General features: G+C 31.7%; 1 protein-coding gene across 1 annotated transcript in view; it reads left to right on the plus strand.

The window, feature by feature from the left end:
- The window catches only part of LOC121118797 (neuropeptides capa receptor), a 41,947-nt gene that overhangs the window by 11,933 nt on the left and 5,245 nt on the right, over window positions 1-24,769 (plus strand). The window contains exons 2-4 of the mRNA XM_040713381.2: window positions 207-332; window positions 2,042-2,137; window positions 11,998-12,088. Of these exons, the coding sequence (XP_040569315.1) occupies window positions 207-332; window positions 2,042-2,137; window positions 11,998-12,088 (313 nt within the window). The remainder of the gene's footprint in view (window positions 1-206; window positions 333-2,041; window positions 2,138-11,997; window positions 12,089-24,769) is intronic.

A 24,769-nucleotide genomic window follows, 5' to 3' on the forward strand; every position in this document is an offset into this window, starting at 1 on the left:
TAATACTGATTTATAACGAATAGATAAATAAATCAAATCAATTCAAATTCAGAATATTACGATGCAATAGACTTATTGCAAAAGCCATGTCAAATTATTCAATCACATATTTATAGGGGTAAAAATTATGTCAGATATTCCATGAAATACTTTTATTTATTTCTTGTTTTGTTCAATATCTAATGTGAAATATGTTTATTTTATAGATTTTGATGAAGAAATATTTCTCAAGCTCTGTCTTGGCGATAAGCGGCAACCCCTCGAATATCTCATTCCCTTTACTCTCCTCTACATTTGCATGTTTATAACAGGGATCCTTGGAAACATATTAGGTCAGTATTATAAGTTATTATAATAACTAAAGGGTTCTAAAAAGATTTGCCAAAGGGATAATGGCCTCTGGAATATTTGCATGGGAAAATTACTGGAATTCTACTATCTACATATATAGGGATTCATGGCACTAGTGCATCTAAGGATCTGTAGATAGTTTTCCTATCTGCAGAAACCCCAATAACATAAACAATGGCCGTTCAATGCTACCATCGAGAAAAAGTATTATCAATTTAAGAAGGGTCCTTTAGGGTTCTTGTTGTGGTTTCAGGAGCATCCACAGACAGTGGGCCGGAGGGGCTACTGACCACCTCCAAATTCAGGAAATTTGGCTTTTACTAGAAAATTCAGTATTTAAACGTTAATTGAATTTTTTAATTTTTTTCCACAAAAAAAATAATTTTTAGTTTGGTTTTTTTTTCAAAAAACACCAAAAACTAAGCTACCCCCTCCCCCCCAAAAAAAAAGAATATACCTATATATATTTATAGTCCGACAGACTCCCTGGGTTTTTAATCAGTATCCCTGTACCACTTTTTGATTTGGAGCATAAGCGATTATATAAGTTTTTTAAAAGTAGAAGCCATAATTCCTTATCTGTTTTGAGGTACCAAATGGATCCTACTCAAATCTCGTGTTTAAAAAATTATGAGTGTTATTATATTGACGCCTATCCGTAAATGAGAAAAATGAAATATTTTATGGCAATATTCCAGAGTACAAAGGACACAGTACTTGTTACTTGACTTGATTTCACAATCAAAGACTCGCGAATTTGCTTGGACTCGAAAATTAGTTAAATTCAAGAAAAACCTTAAAAATAAGGGCATTATTTATTATGATTATGGTTGTAAATTGTAAGCATTTTTAAGTATGAAAAAAAAAAAAAAAAAAAGCTTTCTAACCCTTAAAAACGACAGGAAGGAAAGCAGCTTAGCTATCATGATTAATTCATGAGATTGTCTACAGACAGCTATCAGAAGAAGAAAACAAACACAAGATCTACTTAATGAGGTAGACATAGGCTGGCAGTAGCTAGCTATGAGAGAGAGCAAATAAATACAAATCCCATTCCGTGGGCATCAAGAATTATAGTAGGAATGACTCCGATATCGATCTTCAACTATACTTTGAGTCAAAGAAGGAATTAGACATATCACTATGTTTCTAAAAAAAATATATATATTACTTTAACATGATAATCATGACAATTTGAAGAGTTTTGGGCTTTAGCTTTCACGATGTTTCATAAAAAACGGCTGTATCTAGCTATGAAAGCAAGAAATCAACACAAGTCTATTTCTACTCTGAATCTAACAAAGACTTACACTTATAACTCCCAACTAAAATATCAGTGTCATTCATGATCACAGACACTTTTGGTTACATTTTATAGCTAGATATTCTCTCTTCTATGAAAAAATAATGATAATAGCTTAAGAAAAGAAAAGAAAACTGGTTTTTTTTTACCTTCAAGTAAAACACTCACACATTTACAACCCTATTTATAATGAAATTGAAAAGAAATATGAAGAAATATGAAGACAAGAACTGGACTCTTTAAAGTATTCAAGTACTTGGACTTGTGAGCAAAGACTTGAGACTCGACTTTTAGTATAAGAACTGATGTCCACCTCTGTCAATAGTTCAATACCAAAGAACTAATCCATATCTATCTAGTTGTAATCTATGTACACTTTCTTTTCAGTCATTTATGTGATATTTTACCACAAAAACTTGCGTTCCCCAACCAATGCGTTTCTCGTATCCCTTGCCGTCTCAGACATTTCGCTACTATTTGTAGGTAAGTCATTTATAACATTAAAAATATGCAAACATACTCTGAACATGGCTTAACACTTTATGATAATTATTTACTCAGTGGTAGACTTACTCAACTCGGATAGAGACAAAACATATTTAGAAGACTAGGGTTTACTACAGAATAAGTGGAAAACGACAACTCCACTAAGTATGAATTAATATTCTATTACTTTCTTGAGGTGATTTTGTGGTAGAAAATGAATTACTGCCATGAGGTGGAGAGTCTTCAATATTAAAAATAGCATTAGTACAGGAAAAAATGATAATATATTTCAATTCATATATATTTGACACTGCATTTTTAAATCAATTCTAAAGAAAAAAAAAGCAATGCAACATCCGTTTTTCCAATTTTAATTTCTAAACTTTATTTTTCGTTATAAAAAAAGCATAGTACCCAGAAATGTCCACAAAATATAATTGTTTGGGAGGAAGGGGGTTGATTTTTTAAATTTAAAATATTTTTTTTTATTACTGTAGATTTTTCACATTTTTAAGAAAAAATTTTATACTTGAAACAACATTTTTAAAATTTATTCTTAAAAATTTAATTTTGTGAGCAACTGCGACTCTTTGAAATCTTTTTCCATAATTTTTTTTTCCTTTTTGAAAAAAGGTATGAATATTACATTTTGTTCCAAAAAAATTTATACTTGAAATTTAATTTTTTGAAATTTTTTTCAAAATATTTTTTTTTTTTATGTTAACAACTGTTTCATTATAAAAATTAATAAGTTTGATTTTTTTTTAAATATTTTATTTTTTGTAATAAAAAAATTCTTAATTTTGGGGGCATAGCCCCGCCAGCCCACCTCCTCGTACGCCATTAATACTTGACATTATTCAGAGCTGTAAGACTTCAACAAACAGACAAAAAGACGGATAAAATTTGCTATAATTACATAAATATGAACGATCCTTCTCCTTTCTATTATTACACACTTAGTTATACACGCTCGTTGCTACATTTTTAATCATTATATCAAGTAGTCCCAAATTTCTGAGATATTATTTGTAGATCTAAAAATGGGTATTGACAGACATACTATTTTTGATTTATTATCATAAAAAAATATAAAAAGTACGGGGTAGGGAGATTGTACCAACGCATAGAACTTTTATAAAGGCACTGTGAAATCGACAGATTTGGAGATTACATGCCCTTGAATTAACTAAAACACAATATATGAGATCAAAAAATAAGAAACGGGAATATATGGCCAAAAAGGTTTGTCCTAGGGGAATATTGCATGTCATAAATTGTAAAAAAAATGGATATATATATGCATTAGTTCATTTACAGATCCATAACAAATACTTAATCCTGAGGAAACGTATGGGAAAACCCTGTGGGAGAGACATTGGTTCTTCTGTTTCGTGGTAGAAGAGACCCCTGAATATTTTTTTCCTTCTCAAAAAGTATGCGTACTGAAGTGATAAGGAGTTGGCGGTCAGAACTATTGTATAGGAGATACAGAGTTACATTAAAAAACTAATTATTTTCGTTTGATTTATATTGGCCCCCATTAAGATGATATAATTTTTTTTCAACACAAAAATTTCAACTTTATACATTGAGAAGTAGGATGATATTCTAGATTTTGCATAAAGATTTGTTAAATGTATTAAATTTACAATCCCACAATTTAAAAAAATATATAAAGTAGTATAAGATGGAATTTGTATATTGTAAAATTAAGAAAAGTTAAAGTAGAATAAAATTGTCTCTATATACAAAAAAAAAAAAAAACTATATAAAATGTTGAGAAAATCGAAAAATATATTTTGTTTGATAATAGCTTATTAATTTATAACTAATATATGCTTTACAGTCTACAAAATTTCTGTTAATTGTACAAAAATACTAATACAAATTATGGCCTCATAATAAAATATAATGGTCAAACTGTATTGGCATTTGTTTACTAATGTCCATAGTATCATAAGTAATATCTACTGATGGGACGATTTCGAACAGAAATCCTAATCCCAAGACAATTCTATCAAAATTCCCAGTGACTATTCCGATTCTTTAATATTTAAATAATAGTTTAAAAATATGATTTTGTTATGAGGTTCGTCCATAGATTTATATATTTTTTTGTTACGGGGGGTGGGGCAAGGTGGGGCCTTTGGTTTTTGGAAATTTATAGAAAAAAAATTGAGAAGCCCATAGTTATTCTCAAAGCTTTTTTTTTTAAATTCAGAAATTGACAGTTGTCGCAAAAAATTAAATTCTTTAGAAAAAAAATTTCAAAAATCATCAGGAAATCAGAAAAAATTAAATTTTTGGAGAAAAATTTCCAAACTCCAGAGGCGATTACAGAAAAAAAATCTTTAAGAAAAAAATTAAAAATTAAATTTATCATATTTAAATTTTTGAAAAAAAAATTTAAATATTATTCTTTTTTTATTAGAAAAAATTCAAACATACATAGTTATTCATAGAAAATTAAATTTTATGTAAAAAGCAAAAATTCTTTAATTGTGAGGAGAGGGGGGACTAATTTTTTTTTTTTTTTTCATGACTTAGAAAAGTAATAAATAGTTCAATACCAGTAAGGAATAAGAATCGCAAATTTAACATTTTTTTCTCTATGCCCATTCCTATTGCAGAAAAAACCGAAGCTCTGATTCCAATTAACCGTCCCATCACTAGTAATAACTACTAGAGACACATATAGTTACAATATTTATTACTCAAATATCCATTTTAATGTCGAGGTGGCTAAACATCCAAGGGCAGTAGTTACGTTCGGATTTGAAGTGAAGACACAGAAGGCTAAAAATATAATATTTAGATACGAAATGGAGTATAAATTTTAGTCATGATAATATAAGGATATAAAAATTAAAAACTTACTTATACGAAATTAAAAACTCCCAATTAAAATTTTCCATTCAAAATAGTCTATTTTATCCGTTTCATCACGTAATTTCTTGCCACTACCAGTATCACACAGTAGACTAAATTACAGGCTAAACATAATGGGCTCTCTAAACACGCAGTCGTAGTTTTGAGAGAATCCAATGGATGTAATGTCCCATTAAAGTATGACAAGACATAACCTTTATTGTACCAGGTGGTCCATTGAAATCTGAAGATCAACTAATTCAATAATTAATTAAGGTAGATTTATTCATATTTCGATATATTCAAGCATAAATAATTAGTTACAAGACAATTCAAAGCTGTACAAGTCGATAAAATGACACTTGAGCGTGATTGACGAATTTCCATTCGCGCACTCCAAGAAGTTGGGTCTCTCCAGGACCACCGACTACTCTTTCAGCAATTTTGCAACGTTGGAGAGGAATAAGGGCTCTGCCATAAATGTCAAAATGGACCTGAAAGAGTTCAAAAAACAACCCAGGCCAATCCTTTTGGAAGAGATCTCAGGATGTCACGCCAGATGTCCAGAGACCTCATCAAAATAGTGAAAAAGAAGAGGTCACTTTTGACATCATCCATGAAATAACTAAAACTCTTTTAAATGAGTTTTCAAATAACTCTTTTTTGAACATACCACCCTTACAACGCTGATGCCAATCACTCTGTAGATTTTTGAGCTCTTGTCCTAGGAATTACTGTGTCTGTCATAAGCCCTCAAAGCCACTGTCAGCTAGAATTCACAGAGGACTGCATTCGCTGCAGGTGCCAGGCTTTCCGCCACCACCTGGAAAAACTATAGCTAAGAGTGGCGACCTTTCTCTTTGTTTGCCAGTCTTATGTTCTCAACCCCAAACTGGAGTTATAAATGTTTTGTCCTACAATGCAGTCTTGGTGACAATGTCAGAAACAAACAAACATTTCGGGGAATAATGGCTTACAGGTGGATTCCATTAAGACTATTCTTTATTTTGAATTAAGTAGAGAGGGATTACCAACATTGGAGAACATTGGGAGAGAGAACATACAAACACAGGGCACCTCCTAACACTTTTTTTTCGAGTCTACTCATATAGTTAGTATCATGGAAAGTAATTGAGGTTTTTTTTAAAGCTTAAATTAAATCTTGAGCTTAAAGATTTTTATATTTTTGTACCGGCCCATATCAAGAGGAAGTATTTATTTTTAAATGCGTGTTATATGCTGTAACTATTTATTCGACATTTTTGCTAATTTTTTCAAAAATTTTTTTTTTTTTTTAATCTTCCACGAAAATAAACAAGTTGAAACGATACTATTAAACAAAAAAAATACAGGAAAAATAGCTATGATTCCTGCCCCTTATTAACGGAGCTATGTACTTTTGTCCGAAACTGTTTTACTTTATGATATATTCCTTGAAACCATTTCGCCTCCCATTTTGTCTCTAGGATATTTAGCAATAAATAAATGAAGTTTATACGTCATTATTATTAATGCTACGTTTAATACTATAAAAAAACATTGAATGGCAGTTATGAAGCAAGAACATTGATTTCTCCTTAGTTATGGTACAGAATGTAGCAGAAGAAGATGCAGTTGACTGTAGTGAGGCAAACTACTCAATTTGGTTGATACTTTTTTAAATGAACCCATTTTATGTACCAAAGAGTCAACAGATAGTGTGTTACTGTTGTACTTTGCAAAAGAAAGATTAGCTACCCTTTTGAGAAACTATCCTCATATTTAATATCATGATTCGAAAGTATGTTATTATCTAAAGCTTCCTTTACCATACTTATCGGATTTTTATGGTTTTTAAGGAAAACCTCATTTCCCTGTTCTACTGTATTAAGTCGATTGTTGAGTTTGAACCACAACCCAAAGTGTTCCTCCACAGAATTATATGAGATTCCCCAATAAAATAAAAGAACCACTTGTGAGTTTATCATTTTCATTCCAAACAACATCCACTTGAAAATCCTGCTCGAGGAAATACAAGACCTCCAACCACCATCCGGGTTCACAATTAAATTAAGAAAAATATTTTTGTAAACTTTAGGCAAGATAGTACAAATTGTGACAAGTCCACCTCCAAGTTTCTCCTGGATACTTTTTAATGAAGGAATGTATATATATAAAATAACTTTCCATGCTAACATTTTTCCTCCTTAATCGAATACTGTCCGATTAATTATCACAGCTGAAGTAGTTTTATAATCAATCCATGGAATTACATGTGTGTTATATAAGTCGATCCTTTTTTGTAACTTAAAATTTATCCATTCCGCTAATTTTTTATAGATCCAACTGTTTAGTGAAGTCCAGTTTCCTAACCTTACTACTTGTCTGTCCTACTAAATCCCAAGAACTTCTAAACTTTCTCGTATTACGTATAAAGTATAGTCCAATTACTCATTGGTATTATTGCCTTTTTATACTTGTTGACTGCAAGGCCATAATTTATCTCACACTTATCCAACCAACCTAAGGTAATTTCGACCCTTCTAACAAGTTGCATCTCCGATTTAGCTTCTACCATAAAAGTCACATTATTTGCATACAGTTCAATGATTTTCTTGCTCAATCCCAGTTGAATACCAAATCTGCCAAATTTCCTATTGAAAATCTTACTGCCGCATGGAAGAAGTAAAGGAGAAACTGGGCATCCTTGTTGGCAACTTTTTTTCCATTCAATTGATTCACTCTCCAACCCACCTGTTCAAGCTCCAATAAAAAGTAAAGCCCTAATCGTTTTATAACATTTCTAAGGGAAAATATTCTTAACAGACTTCATAATAAAAAACGTGGCTGGTAGAGTCAAATGATTTTTATAAAAAAAAGATCAATAGTTATACCCACAACATACATTTGACGTTCCTTTAATTATTCTAGTGCCGCCTGAATTATAAAGAAAACATCCTCCCACGAAGAAAACATTTTTGCTCTAGACTACATGTTTAAAATTGGCTAAATTTTCTTGCCTAAAACTCCAGCAGCAATTATATATGAATCATTAAGCACTGTTATGGGTCTCCAATGACTGAAGTCCATTCTGTTTTTTTTTTTTTTTTTTTTTTTTTTTTTTTTCTTTTTTAGAATAAGAGCCTTTTTTGAAAGGCTGCTTCTCCATATATATATTAAATAAGGCTTTCCTTTTTTGCAACGACATAAACTTTTCCCATCAGGCCCACATGTCTTATCAGATTCAAATTTTTTGCCTATAAAATTTCCAATAATGTCTTATCAGAATATAGTGCCCCTATGCCTCTTTGCTCGGGGAATGTTATTTCTATACCGCCGACAATATTTTGAAAGCACTCATAAAAAAAGGTTCAAGGTATTCTCCTTTTTTACTAATCTGTTACCATCCACCATTATTAAATTAATCCCTATTGTTGGAGGACCAAATTTTCGGCCAGCTTTTTAATCTGAAGATGAAAGTGACTGAAGTTACCATTGAATTTCCTTCACGCTTCTTTAGAATAAAAAATACTCGTAGTCACTTGAATAGTATGAGTAAGTTGTAATGTTATCCCAGAAGCAAATAATGCGCGCTCATAATTTACTGTTAGCCTACGTTGAAGACTTTGTTGAAAATCTTCATTCTCCAAGATCCAGCTTTGAATTTTGAATTCTTTCGTTTTATAAACATGATTGAAATCTCATTGTACAATCTTGTACAAATGTAATTGGTACTCGTTATTTTATCAATAAAGCTAGATGAAGGCTAAACTAAATCTATTAAAATAAATTGGGGAAATCTCAAAAGGCTTATAACAAACGAGCTAGATGTGGTAGAACCTTACTTTTTTGTTTTGTGAAAGCTACCTTTAATGAAATTCAATTATTCATAATGTGGTACGCCTCTCTTGATAACCTCGGTCACATAGCGCCGGAAGCTTTGGAAGCTCCGGGAGACCTTGTGCAGATCTAGATTTGCCAATGTACAGGTAATGGACGAATGATACGTTGCACAGGCCTCATTCTCGATCCTACCTCAGAGATAAAAATCGCATGGGTTCTTGTCTGGGCTGTTTGAAGGACAAAAATCCAGGCTCCAATCGTGAAGATAATTTGTGGCCAAGACATCCTGCACTTTTTTGGCCTTGTGAGCCGGTGCACCGTCTTGATGGAAGGTGTAATTTCTCCCTTGTGCTATTCCATCCAGAGAATGATCACCTCCTCGTGCACCCTCAGGTACACGTCCGTCTTCACTGTTTAGCCCCTAAACCATGAAAAAAATTATGACGAAAAAAATCTCAAGAATCCTCCGGTTGAATTCATCGGATCTCTTGATTGTCATCTTGCTTAAGTTCCTGGTCTTTGCTAGCTTGGCAAAGGGGGTGTTCAGATTAGCATCGGTGGACTTTTTGTTCCCCGCCACGAACATGGGGGATTTTTTTTTGTCAGTTTTCACATTGGGTCTTCCCCTCGCTTCAAATTCATAAATATCCGGTAAATTATAATTTTCGAATACTTGAGACGCTTGATAATCCCATACAGAGTGAATCGCGTGCAACACAATTCACACATAACGGTTTTTTCTGGTATCCTCCATCTCTATCAGTCGACTAATTTTTTCAAAATTAAAATTGGGTACTAACAACATACTTGGCTATTCAGAACTTAAAGATTTTTTATCACACAACTTATAGAAGCTGAATTACAAGCGATTGAAACTCTTCCCTATTTATCTGTACCACCCTATATTATGTAAATATAAAATATATTTGTTACACAAGTAGACATATCATATGATTATTGTATATAGGACTCTCCCATTTTCAGAAATTTATTTTTCTCCCTCTGCACAAAGACTTTTTTATTAGAGGGCAATCCAATAGAATTGATATTGCCTATCAGGTCATTTAGGCAAGAAAAAATGTACTTTTGTGTAAAAGTTGGCATTTTAAGCTCTTCTTTTACCATTCCAAATATGACGCTACGAGTAAAAGATTATACATTTAAGTATCCAATTTTTCAATTAAAAATATTGTGCACCTTCTTTATAATAATTCAATCTAACAGCATTTTTCCCCGTCAGCTGAAACCCACATTTGTCTTTGTTATTTAATCGGTAGAACACGAAAATGACCATTATATCTTTCAACATAAGTTTTTAGAGTACAATTTCGATTTAAAATATTATTTCGAGATGAAAGAAAGAAATATATCATCCCGTGCTTCATATTTAAGTTTACACTTAGAAAAATGCTCTCAGCTAAAGCTTTTATAGGATTTTTTACAAAAGTGCAGTTGCATTATATTCTAATAATCATTTGCAATTGTTGACTAATCATAAAAGACGATAAAATGGAAGACAAAAAATTATTATGCTGGAAAAACCAGTCAGAAGACTCCAACCGAGATTGAAAATGACCTCATGGTCATGTGGACGGCCGTTTATGGCATTAAAAAGGGATTTGAAATCCAAACAACAGTGGCTAGAAAGTCTTGTAAATGTAAAAAAAGAACGGAAAGAACAAAGGCCATAATTATGCGAATCAAAATCTGTCTTGCTAGAGATCCAGTGAGGACTATTCGCAATATAGTCAAAAAGAAGAATATGAGGGAGGCAACCCTCCAAAGCATCATTAACGATTACTTGGGAGCAAAATCAAGACCAAGTAGGATGGGCATCACCTCATTATGATGACCACAAAAGATAACAGGTTGTCTGTATCCAACCTTCTTTTGATCTTGTTCAAGGACATGGTGGCTCCCAACTCTCCGTTATTTTAATTAATTGGATTATTCCATCTGGGTAAAGGTCAAGGGAGTAGCCTGCAAAATGCCTCACGGGTATTTAAGCTCCTTGGAGTCAAGGCCGTATGGGTTGACTTTTTAGAATACTAATTCCGTAAGGTCACTTCAGGAAAAAAGCGGAGGCCATATTGAATAAAAAATATCAGTTTCAGTTATAACTCATTGGGAATAAACATCATTTTGTTCTCACTGCCTTCATGAACTAGGTTTTAATAAAGTTTTGTTTTTTTAATCTTCATTTATAGTGGCCTATAAAGTATTAAACGCATGGGGGTAAAAGTTAAAAAAATGATTAAAACATGGTAGCAAATGAAGAATTAATAATTTAGTAGGTTATGTTGATTAAAATTACAAAAAAATGTGTCTAATCATACACAAAATGAGTAAAATGAAGGATTTTATTTCGAAGCTAATATTTTTTAAACTGCTTTGTATTATAGCTAGAACTCTAAAATAATCCTGAAATCATAATTTAACGCTTAAATGCTTTTCGTTGCATATATGTAACATATCAAAAAACACCTTTTTATATATTATTCAAGAAAAATGTATCAAATTACAACTTTTTTAATTTTGAAACAACCTATTTGGTAAATGTAACAGATATTACTATTATTCTGTATCAGCAATTATGCTAAGTAGGTAATTAGTAATTAGAAAATCTTTTTTTTTTTTTCATTATGAATCTATTAATACTTTTAAATATATTTAAAAACAAAGAAAAAAAATGAAGAATTTATGACTTACAAAGATTTGTCGTAACAAAAGGGTCGATTTTTATTGATTTTTTTATTTATTTTTAACTGTTTTAATGAGATATTTAATAAATAAGGTTGAGTGAACAATGTTCCGAAATTAGATATAATTAGGGTGATTATCTTACTAATTGTATTAAGTAATTAATATTTTAGATGCAAAGGGACTAACTCTTGTTTGAATATACTTTATATCTATTTTACTTTGATTAGTATTTATGAAAAATTTAGTAACAGTGAGAAAATTGACTGCCAGGTCAAAGTTATTTAAAAAGAAATTTCTAAATTAATTGAATTCAATTTTGTACTAAGATTTTTAGAACATAAATTATTTAAATTTGTTATCTCTTTGGATACTTCAAAGAAATGATGAGTACTTTTGTACACCATATGATGGAAATATTAATGTACATATATTTTTCCACCAATAAATTATGATTTTTCTAGGTCTGCCCAATGATCTGCACATCTTCTGGCAACAGTATCCATGGTTGTTCGGAACATCTGTTTGCAAGATTAGAGCCATGGTATCTGAAATGTAAGTATTTGAATAAATTAGAAAACAGTGAACAGAACGAGAAATCTCAAGGGACAATGAGCTCCTGAGAAATTATTATCTCATACTCAATGTACGTATGTTCACGTCTGGGTCGTTCCTACAGAAGGAGATATACGTAACATATGTATATGGAATTCAACGATAATTTATAGAATAGATGGATACTATAACAAATGTTTACTTACACTTAATCAATGCAACTCCGTTTAAAGTAGTTACATACATATATAAATTTAAAAAAGTAGAGAACAAATTTGTTTCACATTTTTTTAATAAATACTTTATAACTTTAAAAAATAAAAACAAAGAAGATTTATTTGCATTAGTCCTCTCAAACAGTAAATAGGGGGGTTTCTGTAGGAAAAAAATGGAAATGTTTTGCTTAACTCTTTGTTCGTGAACTGGGAATTATATAAAATTACTACAAATCTGTTTAAAATAGATTTAATCACCGGAATTTTTTAGTATGTGCATCAAAGATTCTTCGGAATAAATGCCACTTTTTGTTATTGTAAAATATTGCATGTAATTATTTGTAAATTTTTAATTAACATTTAATTAATTTATTTTCTTTTAAGTTGTTTTTTGGCTTCTCCTACTTCCATTTTTTCAATTTAAAGTACACACCTTCCTAATTTCCTAATAACGTAATATCAGCTATTATTCTATATTTCAAGCTCAACCTTATCAAAACTAATAGAGTACCTTTTTGGTGCTTAAATTTTAATAGAAATAATAAAAATATTTCGTATAAGTTCTTATCACAAATGAAGAGTTAATGTTTTACCTATAATGATAACAAATTGTATATTGTTGATAGATCAAACAAAAGTTGTTATGATTAGTTTTAAGAATATTGTATTATTTCTTTTTCAATTGAATACTTGCATATTTCAAAATGGATCAAATAGTTAAAAAACAATACAAATTTAAGTAGCATAATTCTGAGTCTATTTCAGTACATATATACATGTAATAAAATTAGGATAAAGTTTAACTCCAGTTCACTAAGTACGTAAGGATGTTCCCTAACAGAGGGTTAAAAAAGTTTTTCCAGTTATAGTTAAAAAAAAAATTACACCTCGCCCTTTGCAAAGAAAAATCCTAGCAGTGGTCTGTGCCTGCAGTCTCCTCTCCTCAGCTTAATATGGCCCCTGATTGGTACTGCAATATAACCATAGCTTTTTAAAAACTAACGAAACAAAGATAACGTGACAAATAAGAGCGAAGTAGTGGTCATAGCATAAGGTGACCAGATGTTATCGATATGCGGGGATACTCCTTTTTTGGATGACTTAACCCTGGTCAAAGGTCTCACCGAAAAGATATCCGATTTTGACACTGAATATGAGGAATTGTACGCAGACTCAAACACAAGGCATCTTGTAGTTTTTCTCATATTCTACTCTGCCCTTATTCTATCCAGACTTCTGAGGTAGAGATGGATAAATAAGGAGATCACAGTATGTATCCCTTTTTTCCACTTTTTGACATAAATATCAGCTCAGCATTTAGTTGTGAGAATAAAGCTTATGACCAAAAAATCAACTCTAATTGGCATTGATATTTGTGGCTGGGTGGTTGGTGACGTCATTCATTTACTTGATTCAACATTTCTTTGATAAAAGCTAGTTTTGCCTATTATTATTTCATAATGATGCTATTTCATTATTTTTCACCGCTGCAATGAAAGTGTACTCGATTTTCTTTTCAGAAATCTGGTCACTTTATCGTAGCCACACTTTGGTTTGTCCACTAAGAACGCTGAATATCACTCCATAACTAACTACTCAGTATCCATTAATTTATTCTATGAAATGAAATATCAAGGTTATTCTGCAAGGAGAAGAAATTGACAGAAAATGATATAGTGACGTCATTTGTTGTATTATAAAAAGCAACATCTAATCCTGGGAAAACGGTAACCCCACTAGTCACGACCAAGTTTCTACTCAGGCAAAAGGTGCGTTTTCCTACATTATTTTAAAGCTTAACTCATAACAAGAATTACACAACAACTATGACTTCAACAAAATGTAATAATACTTGCATTTATTACAATATGAATTGCACCTGATTATACAATATGCAGATTGCATTTCAATAAAAAAACTAAGTAAATTACAAATTTGACTACATATATGAAAATTATATCCGACTCGGTTCAAGACCGAATTTATTTTCTGTTATGTCTTAAGGGATTTTTTAACAACAATTTGGACCGATATTTTGGTCCATTGCGTCTTTAGCAATGATCAGAGATTTGAAATAATATAACTCCCTCAATCGTTATATTATTTAATATATTTATCACTTGTAAGTCAAAAATATTTATGGAACGACATAGCCATATATTATATTTTTAGCTGTCCCATTTTTTTCTTTTTTTTAATTGCTATTCTGAAGAATGAATTTTCTTTTCTTTAGATGTTGTTGTTATTATTTTTTAACTTCTGAGTCCTTTTTTGCTACATTTAATTATATTCAAAACCTGATGGAACATTCGTGTGTGCTCATAAAAGACGGAGTATAACTCTGAGGGATTTGTTGCAGAGTTATAATTATAGGTACTTGTTGAGCTCAGAGTACAATTGAAGATCGACATTGGAGTAATCTTTTCTACGGTCTTGTGTATTTCCTTCTCCCCTCCACCCCACGTCACAGCTGATTGTAGCTGATCTAATGAAACGTCATGACAGCTAAGCTGCTCTCTTCCAAAACATTTCTCAAATTGTCAGGGTTACCATGTTGATTTTCGGCTTTTTTAACATGCCCCAAATGGCATCACTAATAATAAAGTTGTTTGTCTCTTTTTGTTGACAAACTCACCAGGATTACGGCAAAAGTTAAAGATTGACTTTGGTACAAAGATAATGTTAGTTTGGGGAAAAAGTAATTTTTTATTTTTGCTTCATTTCAATGCTTTCTAAGAAGTGTTACAATCATTTGGTTTAAGCCAGCTATGCCCTCCTCTGTTTAATCACTTGTTGCCAACGAGAATCCAATTTCATATTGACCTTCTCATAGAACCCCTTTTCCCTTTTGACAAAAAACTCGAACAACCAATTTTCACAGCCTTTTATTAAGACCAAATTTGTAAACACGTTGGTTATAGACAGGAACATGGTTCCAGATATGGACTGCTGGGTGGGTGCATAAAAACTTCGGATCCAAGCTCCCGCAGCTTCTGGCGCGTCATCAAAAAAGTGTACGGCCTGGCGTTGTCTTGATTAAACACGATTCCTCTCCTACTCCCCAATACTTACCGCTTCTGTTCGATCGCTAGCTAAAACAGTCAAGTTGTTCACTGTAGAGGGCAGAATTAAGAGTTTCGCCGTAACGGAGGAGTTCATAGTAGATTATTCCCTGCCAATTCCACCAACACACACAGCAGCACCTACTTGGTAGTCAATCCTGGCTTGGACACAGTCTGGGCCACTTTTGTAGGCTATCGACCACGATCTTTGTCATTTGATATTGACGTTAATTGTACATTTTTCATCGCCAGTCACAATTCGCTTTAGAAATGACACCTTTTTGCCGTTCAGCTAGTAAAAATGTAATACATAGCAAATTTCTTCCTTTGAGACCTCCATAATCGACGTACGATAATTCCCAACCAAGCGCAATACTGTCCATAAATCGTTTGTAGTATACAATCACACCTTTACAACACTATATCTATGAACAATTATGAACAAGATATCCTTAATTGAAAAAAAGGGCATAAAAAAGAAATACCAAATTACTTTTTCCTAATATGGACACAGTAATAGACCTTTTAAAAAAATACATATTATTATTTGTTCAGTGAGTTTATATAAATATCATTTAGAATCATAAATATTTGTCAGGGCCATATCCATCCGAGGGGAGGGTCAAAAAAAATTGACCAGTGTAAGTATTTATCGCATTACTAATAGTAAATTCCATAGTCACTCCAACCAGGCCCCTTTCAAATAAAAAAACCGTGATTACGGCACTATATATAGAAATAATCCCTACATTTTGATATACATAAATACCTTGATGTACGAGTTTAAATCATTAGTGAACGAAGCTCGTAAGTCAAAACAATTTATCCAAAAAGAAATAACCATTAAAAAAAGTTTAAACCGGCTCTTGCACCCCATTGTCAACTCTTTATCAGCTCGTATATTTAAAAAATAACCTCTTATGTCAATGCAAATTGTTTCTCAGAATGTAGTTCCTTTATCAAAAAAAAAACAACTATTATTCTGGGGCACTCGTATCTCAAGGTATTACTGTATGTACAATGTAGGTATATAACTTTGCAATGTGTTATATTTCCTTTATGTAATGTCAGTTTCATTTGATTTGATTATACAACACAGCTGATCTTGTTTTTTTATCTACTATTTCTAAAAAATTGTTTCTATACAGAGTAGAACTTAGAACTGCCTTAACTCAGACGCAAAAAAATTGACACAACATACAAACCATATAGTTTTAGTTTAGAATTTTGATATTGCTTTACCACAAAAGTTAAACCGTCAATGCCTTTTGTTGCACTTATCCAAATTGTAAAAAAACGCCTTCTTGTATATTATTCAACAAAAATGTGTCACATTTTAACTTTTTTTTACATCTAAAACAACTCTTTTGGTAAATTTAAACAGATATTAGTAGTATTTTGTATCAGCAATTACGCTAAGTAGGTAATTATTAATTAGTATTCAGACGAAAAAAAATCTAAAAATATTTTTTTTATTACATTACTCCTATGAAACGTTTTACACTAGAAAAAAAAATTTCAACCGATGTAGCTCAATGGACTACACGCACTGGAGATATTATTATCTTAAACTCAATGGGCGTAGGTTCATTTCTCGTTCATTCCTAGGGAAGGATATATTTAATTTATAGATGGAATAATTGTAATGCTGTAATGTTTACTTATACTTAATTAATGAAATTCCATTTTAAGTATTTAAAAAAAGTATTTACATACTCTTATAAATTTTTAAAAAAAAAAGAAACAAATAAGTTTAAAAAAAAGAAGATACCTTTGCCTTCATCTTCGAAGACAGTAAACCGGCTCTGCCTCCTAAGGGACGTTTTGACAGGGGATAGAATGGGGTGACAAGGGGAATCTCAGTCGAAAAGTTTGATTATTCATGCAATGAGAGTGAAAAAGAAAAGGTCTCCGAATTTGACATTGAATAGTATGAAAAATACGTGCAGAATCGAACACCACTGTTTAGGGTAGGCATTTTATTAAGATACAAACTATCACTATTTGCTCTTTTTTCTCATGTTCCCCATTGCTCCTATTCTACTTAGATTTCTGAGGGAGAGGTGGATGAATAAGGAGATCACAGTCATGTCAACTTTTTCTTCTTTCTTTTTGCAACCTTTTGTCGAATAAATATCAATTCAGTATTTAGGTATGAGTTGAAGACTGCTGACCAAAAAATCAACACTAATTTTCATTGATATTTTGACCTTCGTCAGGGGCTGGACTACTGTTTACGTCATACATTTGTTAGATTGCACAATTTCTTTAATAAAATCTGGTTAAAATACATGAAAAGGTACTCTGCCTGTTATTATTTCATAATTTTTGACCTGCTCTAATGAAAGTCTCTTTCATCATAGGGACACTTAGTTTTGTCCACTATGAGTGTTGATAATTATTATATAACTAATCTCCATTAATTCACTCCTCGAACTTAAATATCAAGGTAAATTATGAAAAGGGAAGAAAAAGTTGCATACGGCATAAGGGGAAATGACAAAATGATATAGTGACGTTATCTGAGGTATCATTAAAAATAACATCTTACTTCTTCCACTGATTCCGCCCAAGTATCTACTCAGGCACAGTGGCGCGTTTTCCTACTTTATTTTAAAGCTTTACTCATAATTACAAGAATTACACAACATCTATGACGTTAATAAATGCAATACTTGCATTTATTAAAATATGAATTATTCCAGATTATACAATATGCAGGATGCAATTCAATCAAAAAACTAAGTGCAATACAAATGTGTGCTCAAATCTATAAGTTAGTCTTGAAACTTGTCTTTTGTTCTGTCTTAAGGGATTTTTTCTAGACCAATATGCACCAATATTTCGGTCTCAATTTCAAGTGATTTTTTTTAGTCTAAAGATATAGGGGGAAAAAATCGTTCTCATTCTATGGACCGATTTCCTCTTGATTTATGAATTGTTTTGAATAAAAACTCCCTTTAAAAATTAGAAAAAGAAAAACAGTTGTTTTACGTGCTCTTTCTTCTTTTTGTGAAGGTCTAAATGGGTCGTCGCGGCAATTTTTCGCGGGAGATTTTTTATTTTTTTTATGAGGCAACATTGTGTGGGAGTGGCATAATGGTTACAAGTCTTTTGCATGTTCCGCGATTCTCACTATACGTCCTCTTATAGGCCTCTTCAGTTTTGGGGGGGAAAAAATGTCACAAAAACTCATGACTCGCCACAATTTATGACTCTTTTGAGCAAATCAAGATCATAATTGACCTCTGTGAACTACTCATTAACGATGCTCATGCAACGATTCTTACTGTCAAAATTAATCCATTTCGGAACAAATTTCTCTGAAACTACTCGTCTCATGCCCAAAGAGACGGAAAAAAATTATGCCACGACCCAACCGAGAAGTCCATATCCTCAGCAACTTCTCTGACTATTTTCGAAAACATTTTTCTTCACTATTTTAACGTTTTCAATGTTCTTGGGCGTTCAGAACGAGACTCAACATTGACATCTTCCCGGCCTACTCGGAAGAGTTTTTAACATTCATAAGCTTCTTTTTTTTTACTCGGAACAGTTTCACCGTACGCCACTGTTAACATTTTAATTATTTTCTTAATTTTATTTTTTGCACAAAAATTTAATACAAATTCTTTGATCCATATTTTTCAATAGCAAAAAAATTGCAGAAAACACAAAATACTTTTAACCATTATGGGCCTGACAAAAAAACTAAACATGTTAATTAGCTTTTAATAATATGTATATATGTGAAGGGTTTTTTTTATGTGCTAACATAAATAATGATAAAATTTAGCATACCAAATATACGTTGCCTGACTTTGAAAAGTCAACTCGTACTCTCTTTGCACTAAATGATATTTTGAATGTAGAAAATTATCTTCTTTTATAAAAATAATGCATTTTCTCCCCTAAAATCAATTAACAGACAGTTGATATCAACAAGGTATTAATTTAGGTATAGGTATCACAGATTCATATGTCTTGCTTTCACCCTCTCCTCACGCTTTTTTTTTTTTTTTTTTCATTACAAAATAATCAATTCTATTTATGTAACATACAAAAAAATATTTGACTTCATATCACATAATTAAACCAATATTCATGATTTTAAAACACAAATAATCAATAATTCATCTATAAAATAGTTCTAGACCGAATTTAAATGTGACCGTTTGAATCCAAACTTCTTTAAAGACCGGATTAGTTCAGCTCATTGAAAATAGAAATGGGCTTGGACAAGTCTAAGATTTTTAGACCAAAACACAACAATAATAGTGTTTACATGCATAACTGTAACTCCAATGTAAAAAAAAAATTTAAGCAGTCAGTGGAAATATTTCTTAAATTTTTTTGACAAAAGAAATCGGGACAAATGATTAATTTCAATAATCAAAAAAATTATTGTTTTTCTTTTACAGTTGGATTAAAATGGTGTATTTAAGGGTCATTACTTGAAAAAAATCAATTAAGACCCTACCAAAAAATAATTAAGTCTGGCACCAAGTCTTAACACTACCAAAGAGGAATCAATTTTTAGAGTTCCATGCTACAAAGCATTTCTTTATTTTTTAATTCATTTTTCACGTTTTCGTTTTTTGGCTAAGACTCAAGACCATAGTGTTGTATAAATTAGAGTTAAAGTCTGAGAAATGTCATTTGCATACTTATTAGTGCAAAATATTTCTAATATGATCAGACCATATACAAATATATAGAGGCGACAAAATTGTGATCTTCAATTAAATAACTCTTTACCAATCACAAAAAATGGCCATTTTTTGTAAAAATTAAATGGATAGACGTTGAAGACACTCATCAAATGAAAAAGGCCCTTATTTATTATTTCTGCCATAAAAATAAATGTAAGGAACTCAAATTTCAAAATGATGACACCAAATGTTTGGATGATGTCACAATATATTTTGGACCAACAAATATAATACAAAACCAATTTAAAACTTGAGAACTTTGTTTCATTGTAATTATTTCTACTTAACTGTGAACAATTTCTTACTTGAATTTCATATTTGAATACTAAAAACTATGTGATGACGATACAGTTAATTAATGATATAATCCTTATTATAAATTAATAAAAGAAATTTATTTGGAAGTGGGATACACTCAAGTCCTTAGCAATGAGCTAGGATTCTTATTATGACAACAAATATGTTTGGACCAAATGTAGGGACATCCTAGAAGCATTATTTTTTTAGTTGACCATATTCTGATCGAAAAACGGTAGTTGAATATTTATCTTAAATGATGAATAGTCAAAAAGTGGCGAAGAATTGGCTAACAATTTGGCTATTTTTTATAAAACAAATCGCTCAATTATAAAGTTATTTATTATATTTGTAGCGAAACCGAATCAAGCCCGTACATCAGTTAATTAGACTGTTGTTGTTATTTTTATATTATTCTTACTATTATTTTCCTTTTTCTGGGGATTTTCCGGGGTATACATATGGGTAGTGTTCGAAATATAGAATCGATTAAACGTGTCGATGGTGTTTAATTATTACACGAAGAATTTTGAATATTTATTATTTGTAAATTTGACGTAGCTCAATGGACAACGCGATTGAAAAAATTATTGTCTTGAACTCAATGTGCGTTCGATACTCGGTCCTTTCTAGAAAAATAAGCATACATTATGTATATGGACTTCAAAGACAATTCCTACTTTAGATAGAGCAACTCTAAAACTATAATGTTTATTTAAATACTTCATTTTTGAAACTCGATCTGATTAATTAAAGGATGAAAGGAATACTCTTTTTAATTACCTCTCTAACGAAGTCATTTTTTCTTATCTAAACCTTATAATCTCCTAGCGAAAAAATATACATAGATACATGCCAACATACAGCGAGAATATTTTGTTGAATTTTAAGGCCTTTACTTTTACTTGTTTTTAATGAAGTAGTCGTTTGTTTGTCATTTTTTTTATTTTTTTTTAGAAAAATGCTATTTTAAGCCCACCATGGGCTTGAAATCCAAAGGAATTGTTTATCAAACCCGTTTCTGAAGCCGTAAGAAACTACATTAAAAAAAAAAACAGCAAAATCAGTTCATTGGTGAGGCCGTGAGCCCGGACACACTCATACATACAATACATTCTATACAAAGGTGGTTTGAAAAGTTTCCGAACTCAACATGAAGATGGTAGCATTCGTAAATAAGAGCTAGTCACATCTATTTAGCAACTGTTAACAGATGCTAAATAAATGTTTCAGCCATTTTGGACGAGCAGTTATTATGTAACAATTGTTTGAGTATTTTTGTGAAATTGGGTAAAATCGAGTATTCCTCTGTTGGTCAATAAATCCAAGTTTTGACCCCAATTAATTACTGTAAATGAAACTTGGATACACGATAATACGTCCGAAACAAAAAACTGCCCAAGTATTGGACTGCAAAGATTTTTCTCAAAGGAAAATTTATTTTTGCATAGAAAAAGGCAAAGTACTATTGGGACGGGTTAAAGAGTTAGAAGCATCACTGGGAGAAGTCTGTAGAGTTGCAAGGAGACTATGTTAATTTTTTTTTATAAAAATCGGAAAAAATATCTTACATTCAATTTAGATCTGAAACTTTTCAGACCACCCTCGTCTATAGATAAATTGCGTGCTATTATTTTTATATAATTTAGTTCTATTTTGTAATGCCTTCCTAATAGTATATTTATTTTTTCATTCGTTTTAAAGTAGAAAACAATTCATGGAATTTCAAATGTATCAAAAATATTTGTGAGTCTTTATTTCTTTATAGATTCTAAGATTGTTTCTAAGACGGATTAAACATTCAAAAACAAAAATATCATTTTAAATAAATGAGGAGGGGAATGATATCATGCACGTGATCTATCCCCCTTTCATCTCTCTCCATTTTGGCATTTTAGTACTATAGTACGGGGTGATCCATTGGAATCATAGCACTTACAAATTCAATGATTAATTAAGATTGAGTTTTTGAAATTAATTCATATTTCGATATATTAAAGCATAAACAAACCTGAGCTCTAAAGCGTAAGTATAAGTCGAGAAAATGACACTTGAACGTGAAAACAAATTTACATTTGGATATACAAAAGCAGTTGTGAGTCTCCAGAGCCACTGTTTACGCCGTAGCAAGTCCGAAACGCTGGAGAGGAAGAAGGACTCTATCAAAAAGGCGAAAATGGATCCGGATGTGTTATAAAAAAGAGCTCAGGGTAATCCCCTCAGGTCCATGAGAGCCCACGCATTCGGTCTTGGGATTTTACATCATACTATCCGTAGAGCTATCAAAAAAGTAGGTGGAAAGAACTTGTGAGGGTGAAGAGTCCCCCTTTGACACCAAAAATGAAGGAAGCCCATCTTTTCCCTTGCGAGACTCTTTAAATGAACCATTTGAGTTCTTTTGAGATCTATTTTGACACTTTTGGCCATCCTTCAGCCCTTAGCCAATCCCCTCGACTACACCTTTTGAATGTATGTCAAGGGGAAGGCCTGCAATGACCATCATCGAATCACCGAGGCCCTCAAAGCCACTGTCAGCCAGCACTGGGACTCCATGACAGAGGACTACATTAACTGCAGTTCCCATGCCTTCAATCGCCGCCTGGAAGCCATCATTGCCGCTAAGGGCGGCTATATTAATAATTAAGAGAGCTCAGAGACTCATCTATTTATAGTATTAATTTTGTTGAAATTCTATTTTCAATGAATAAATGATATCTTGTTGAAATCCAAAGTGTTCAGATTTTAGTGTAATACTCGGTACTTCTACAAATACAAGTACAGGGTTCCACAAGTTATACATGCCACCATTTTGGCGTGTTCTCTTGGACAAACACAAGCACTTAGGTAGCTGATTTTTTTTTTTTTTTTTTTTTTTTTGATATTTTATTAAACTTGCACCCGTTGGAAAAAATGGAATCAATTGACGAATTCGTTTGTCTTAAATGTTTGGAAAAGGTACCTAGGCCTTTTGTGAATCTGCATCGGGAGTGATAACATAACAATTACTCAAATTCTTGGACTCAGTGAGACGTTCATGCATCAGGTCAGGAGGGAATTTTGATGCAAGCTGATTGAAAATAAAAGTTTCAAATTGTTCCAAGACAAATGTTGGAACTTTATCTTGGAGGACTTTTGGCCTCCAAACTCGCTGGATATGAATCAGATTGATTTTTTTTTTTTTTTTTGTGGAACCCGATCAAACAACAAACTAGCCGACCCCCTTGAAACACACAAAGATGAACTTATCTGTTGGATCCAGAAGGAATTCCAGGATTTACCAAGGGATCTAGTGGCGAAGGCCTACTCCCACTTTTGTTCTGTTATATAGACTGTAATTGAGCCTGGAGGTGATAATATTGAAAAAATAAATCTTATTTCATCAAGTTTTCAGAATCAGGTTTTAATTTTTATTTGATAACTGCATGGAGAATTAATTGCGTTTGAAAAAATAATTTTTTTTTGCTTGCGCACCCTGTTCATCATCATAAATGTAAAAAAGTGATAATTTTGACAACGGACAACAATTTCTATATATATAAAACTGATTCGACTCGTATATGCTATAATGGTTCATGAATAGAGAGGTGAAATTTTATGAGCCTTCCTGAGAGTAAATTTAAAAAAGAGTGTGGTCAACAAAAAATAATCTTAAACAAAAATCATGAAAAGAGAAAATCCCAATAATAATTTAATAATTTTACATATACCAGGAGCGTCTGCAGGATTATATATGTATATTTTATTTTATTTTTATTGAGGAGGGGGTGATTTTTTTTTTTTAATTTCAAAAATACATTGCTATACACACAAAAAAAAAAAAAATCCATTTTTTAAAATCCATAGCTATTCAACAGAAAATTAAATTTGGAAAAAAATTTGAAAAATTAAATTTTTTGGAAAAAAGAAAAAATTCAAAAATTAAATTCCATATATGGAATTTTTTGAAAAATTGTCAATTTGATACACAGTTTGAGTGGAAACGCCGAAAATGGAGAATATTTTTATATTATTATTGGGGGGGGCATTTTTACATGGGCATGAACTATATCGATGGCCCGTCGTCTTTGATACTCCTTTATTCAACTGCTGGAACTAACTAGTGTTGGGTAGGTCTGGGCTGAATAAACCGGACCAACTATCTGACTAAACTGTGTGAGTCGATGGAATGTGGTCTGAACACCGATAAAAATTAGAAAAATAAAAGATGTAACGTTACACACCTTCTTTAAAATAATATTTTATTATACGAATTATGATAATTCATTTCGTTGCTATTTCCAAATAGGGCATTCATATGTCTTCATATGGCGATTGTATTATTTTAAAAGCTTTTTTCTTTTCTTTCTTCTTTTTTGTGGTCGACGTCCTCAGTGCGCAGACTGATGCACGACCTGG

Source organism: Lepeophtheirus salmonis, chromosome 5 (genome assembly GCF_016086655.4).
Source record: "Lepeophtheirus salmonis chromosome 5, UVic_Lsal_1.4, whole genome shotgun sequence".
NCBI lineage: Eukaryota > Metazoa > Arthropoda > Copepoda > Siphonostomatoida > Caligidae > Lepeophtheirus > Lepeophtheirus salmonis.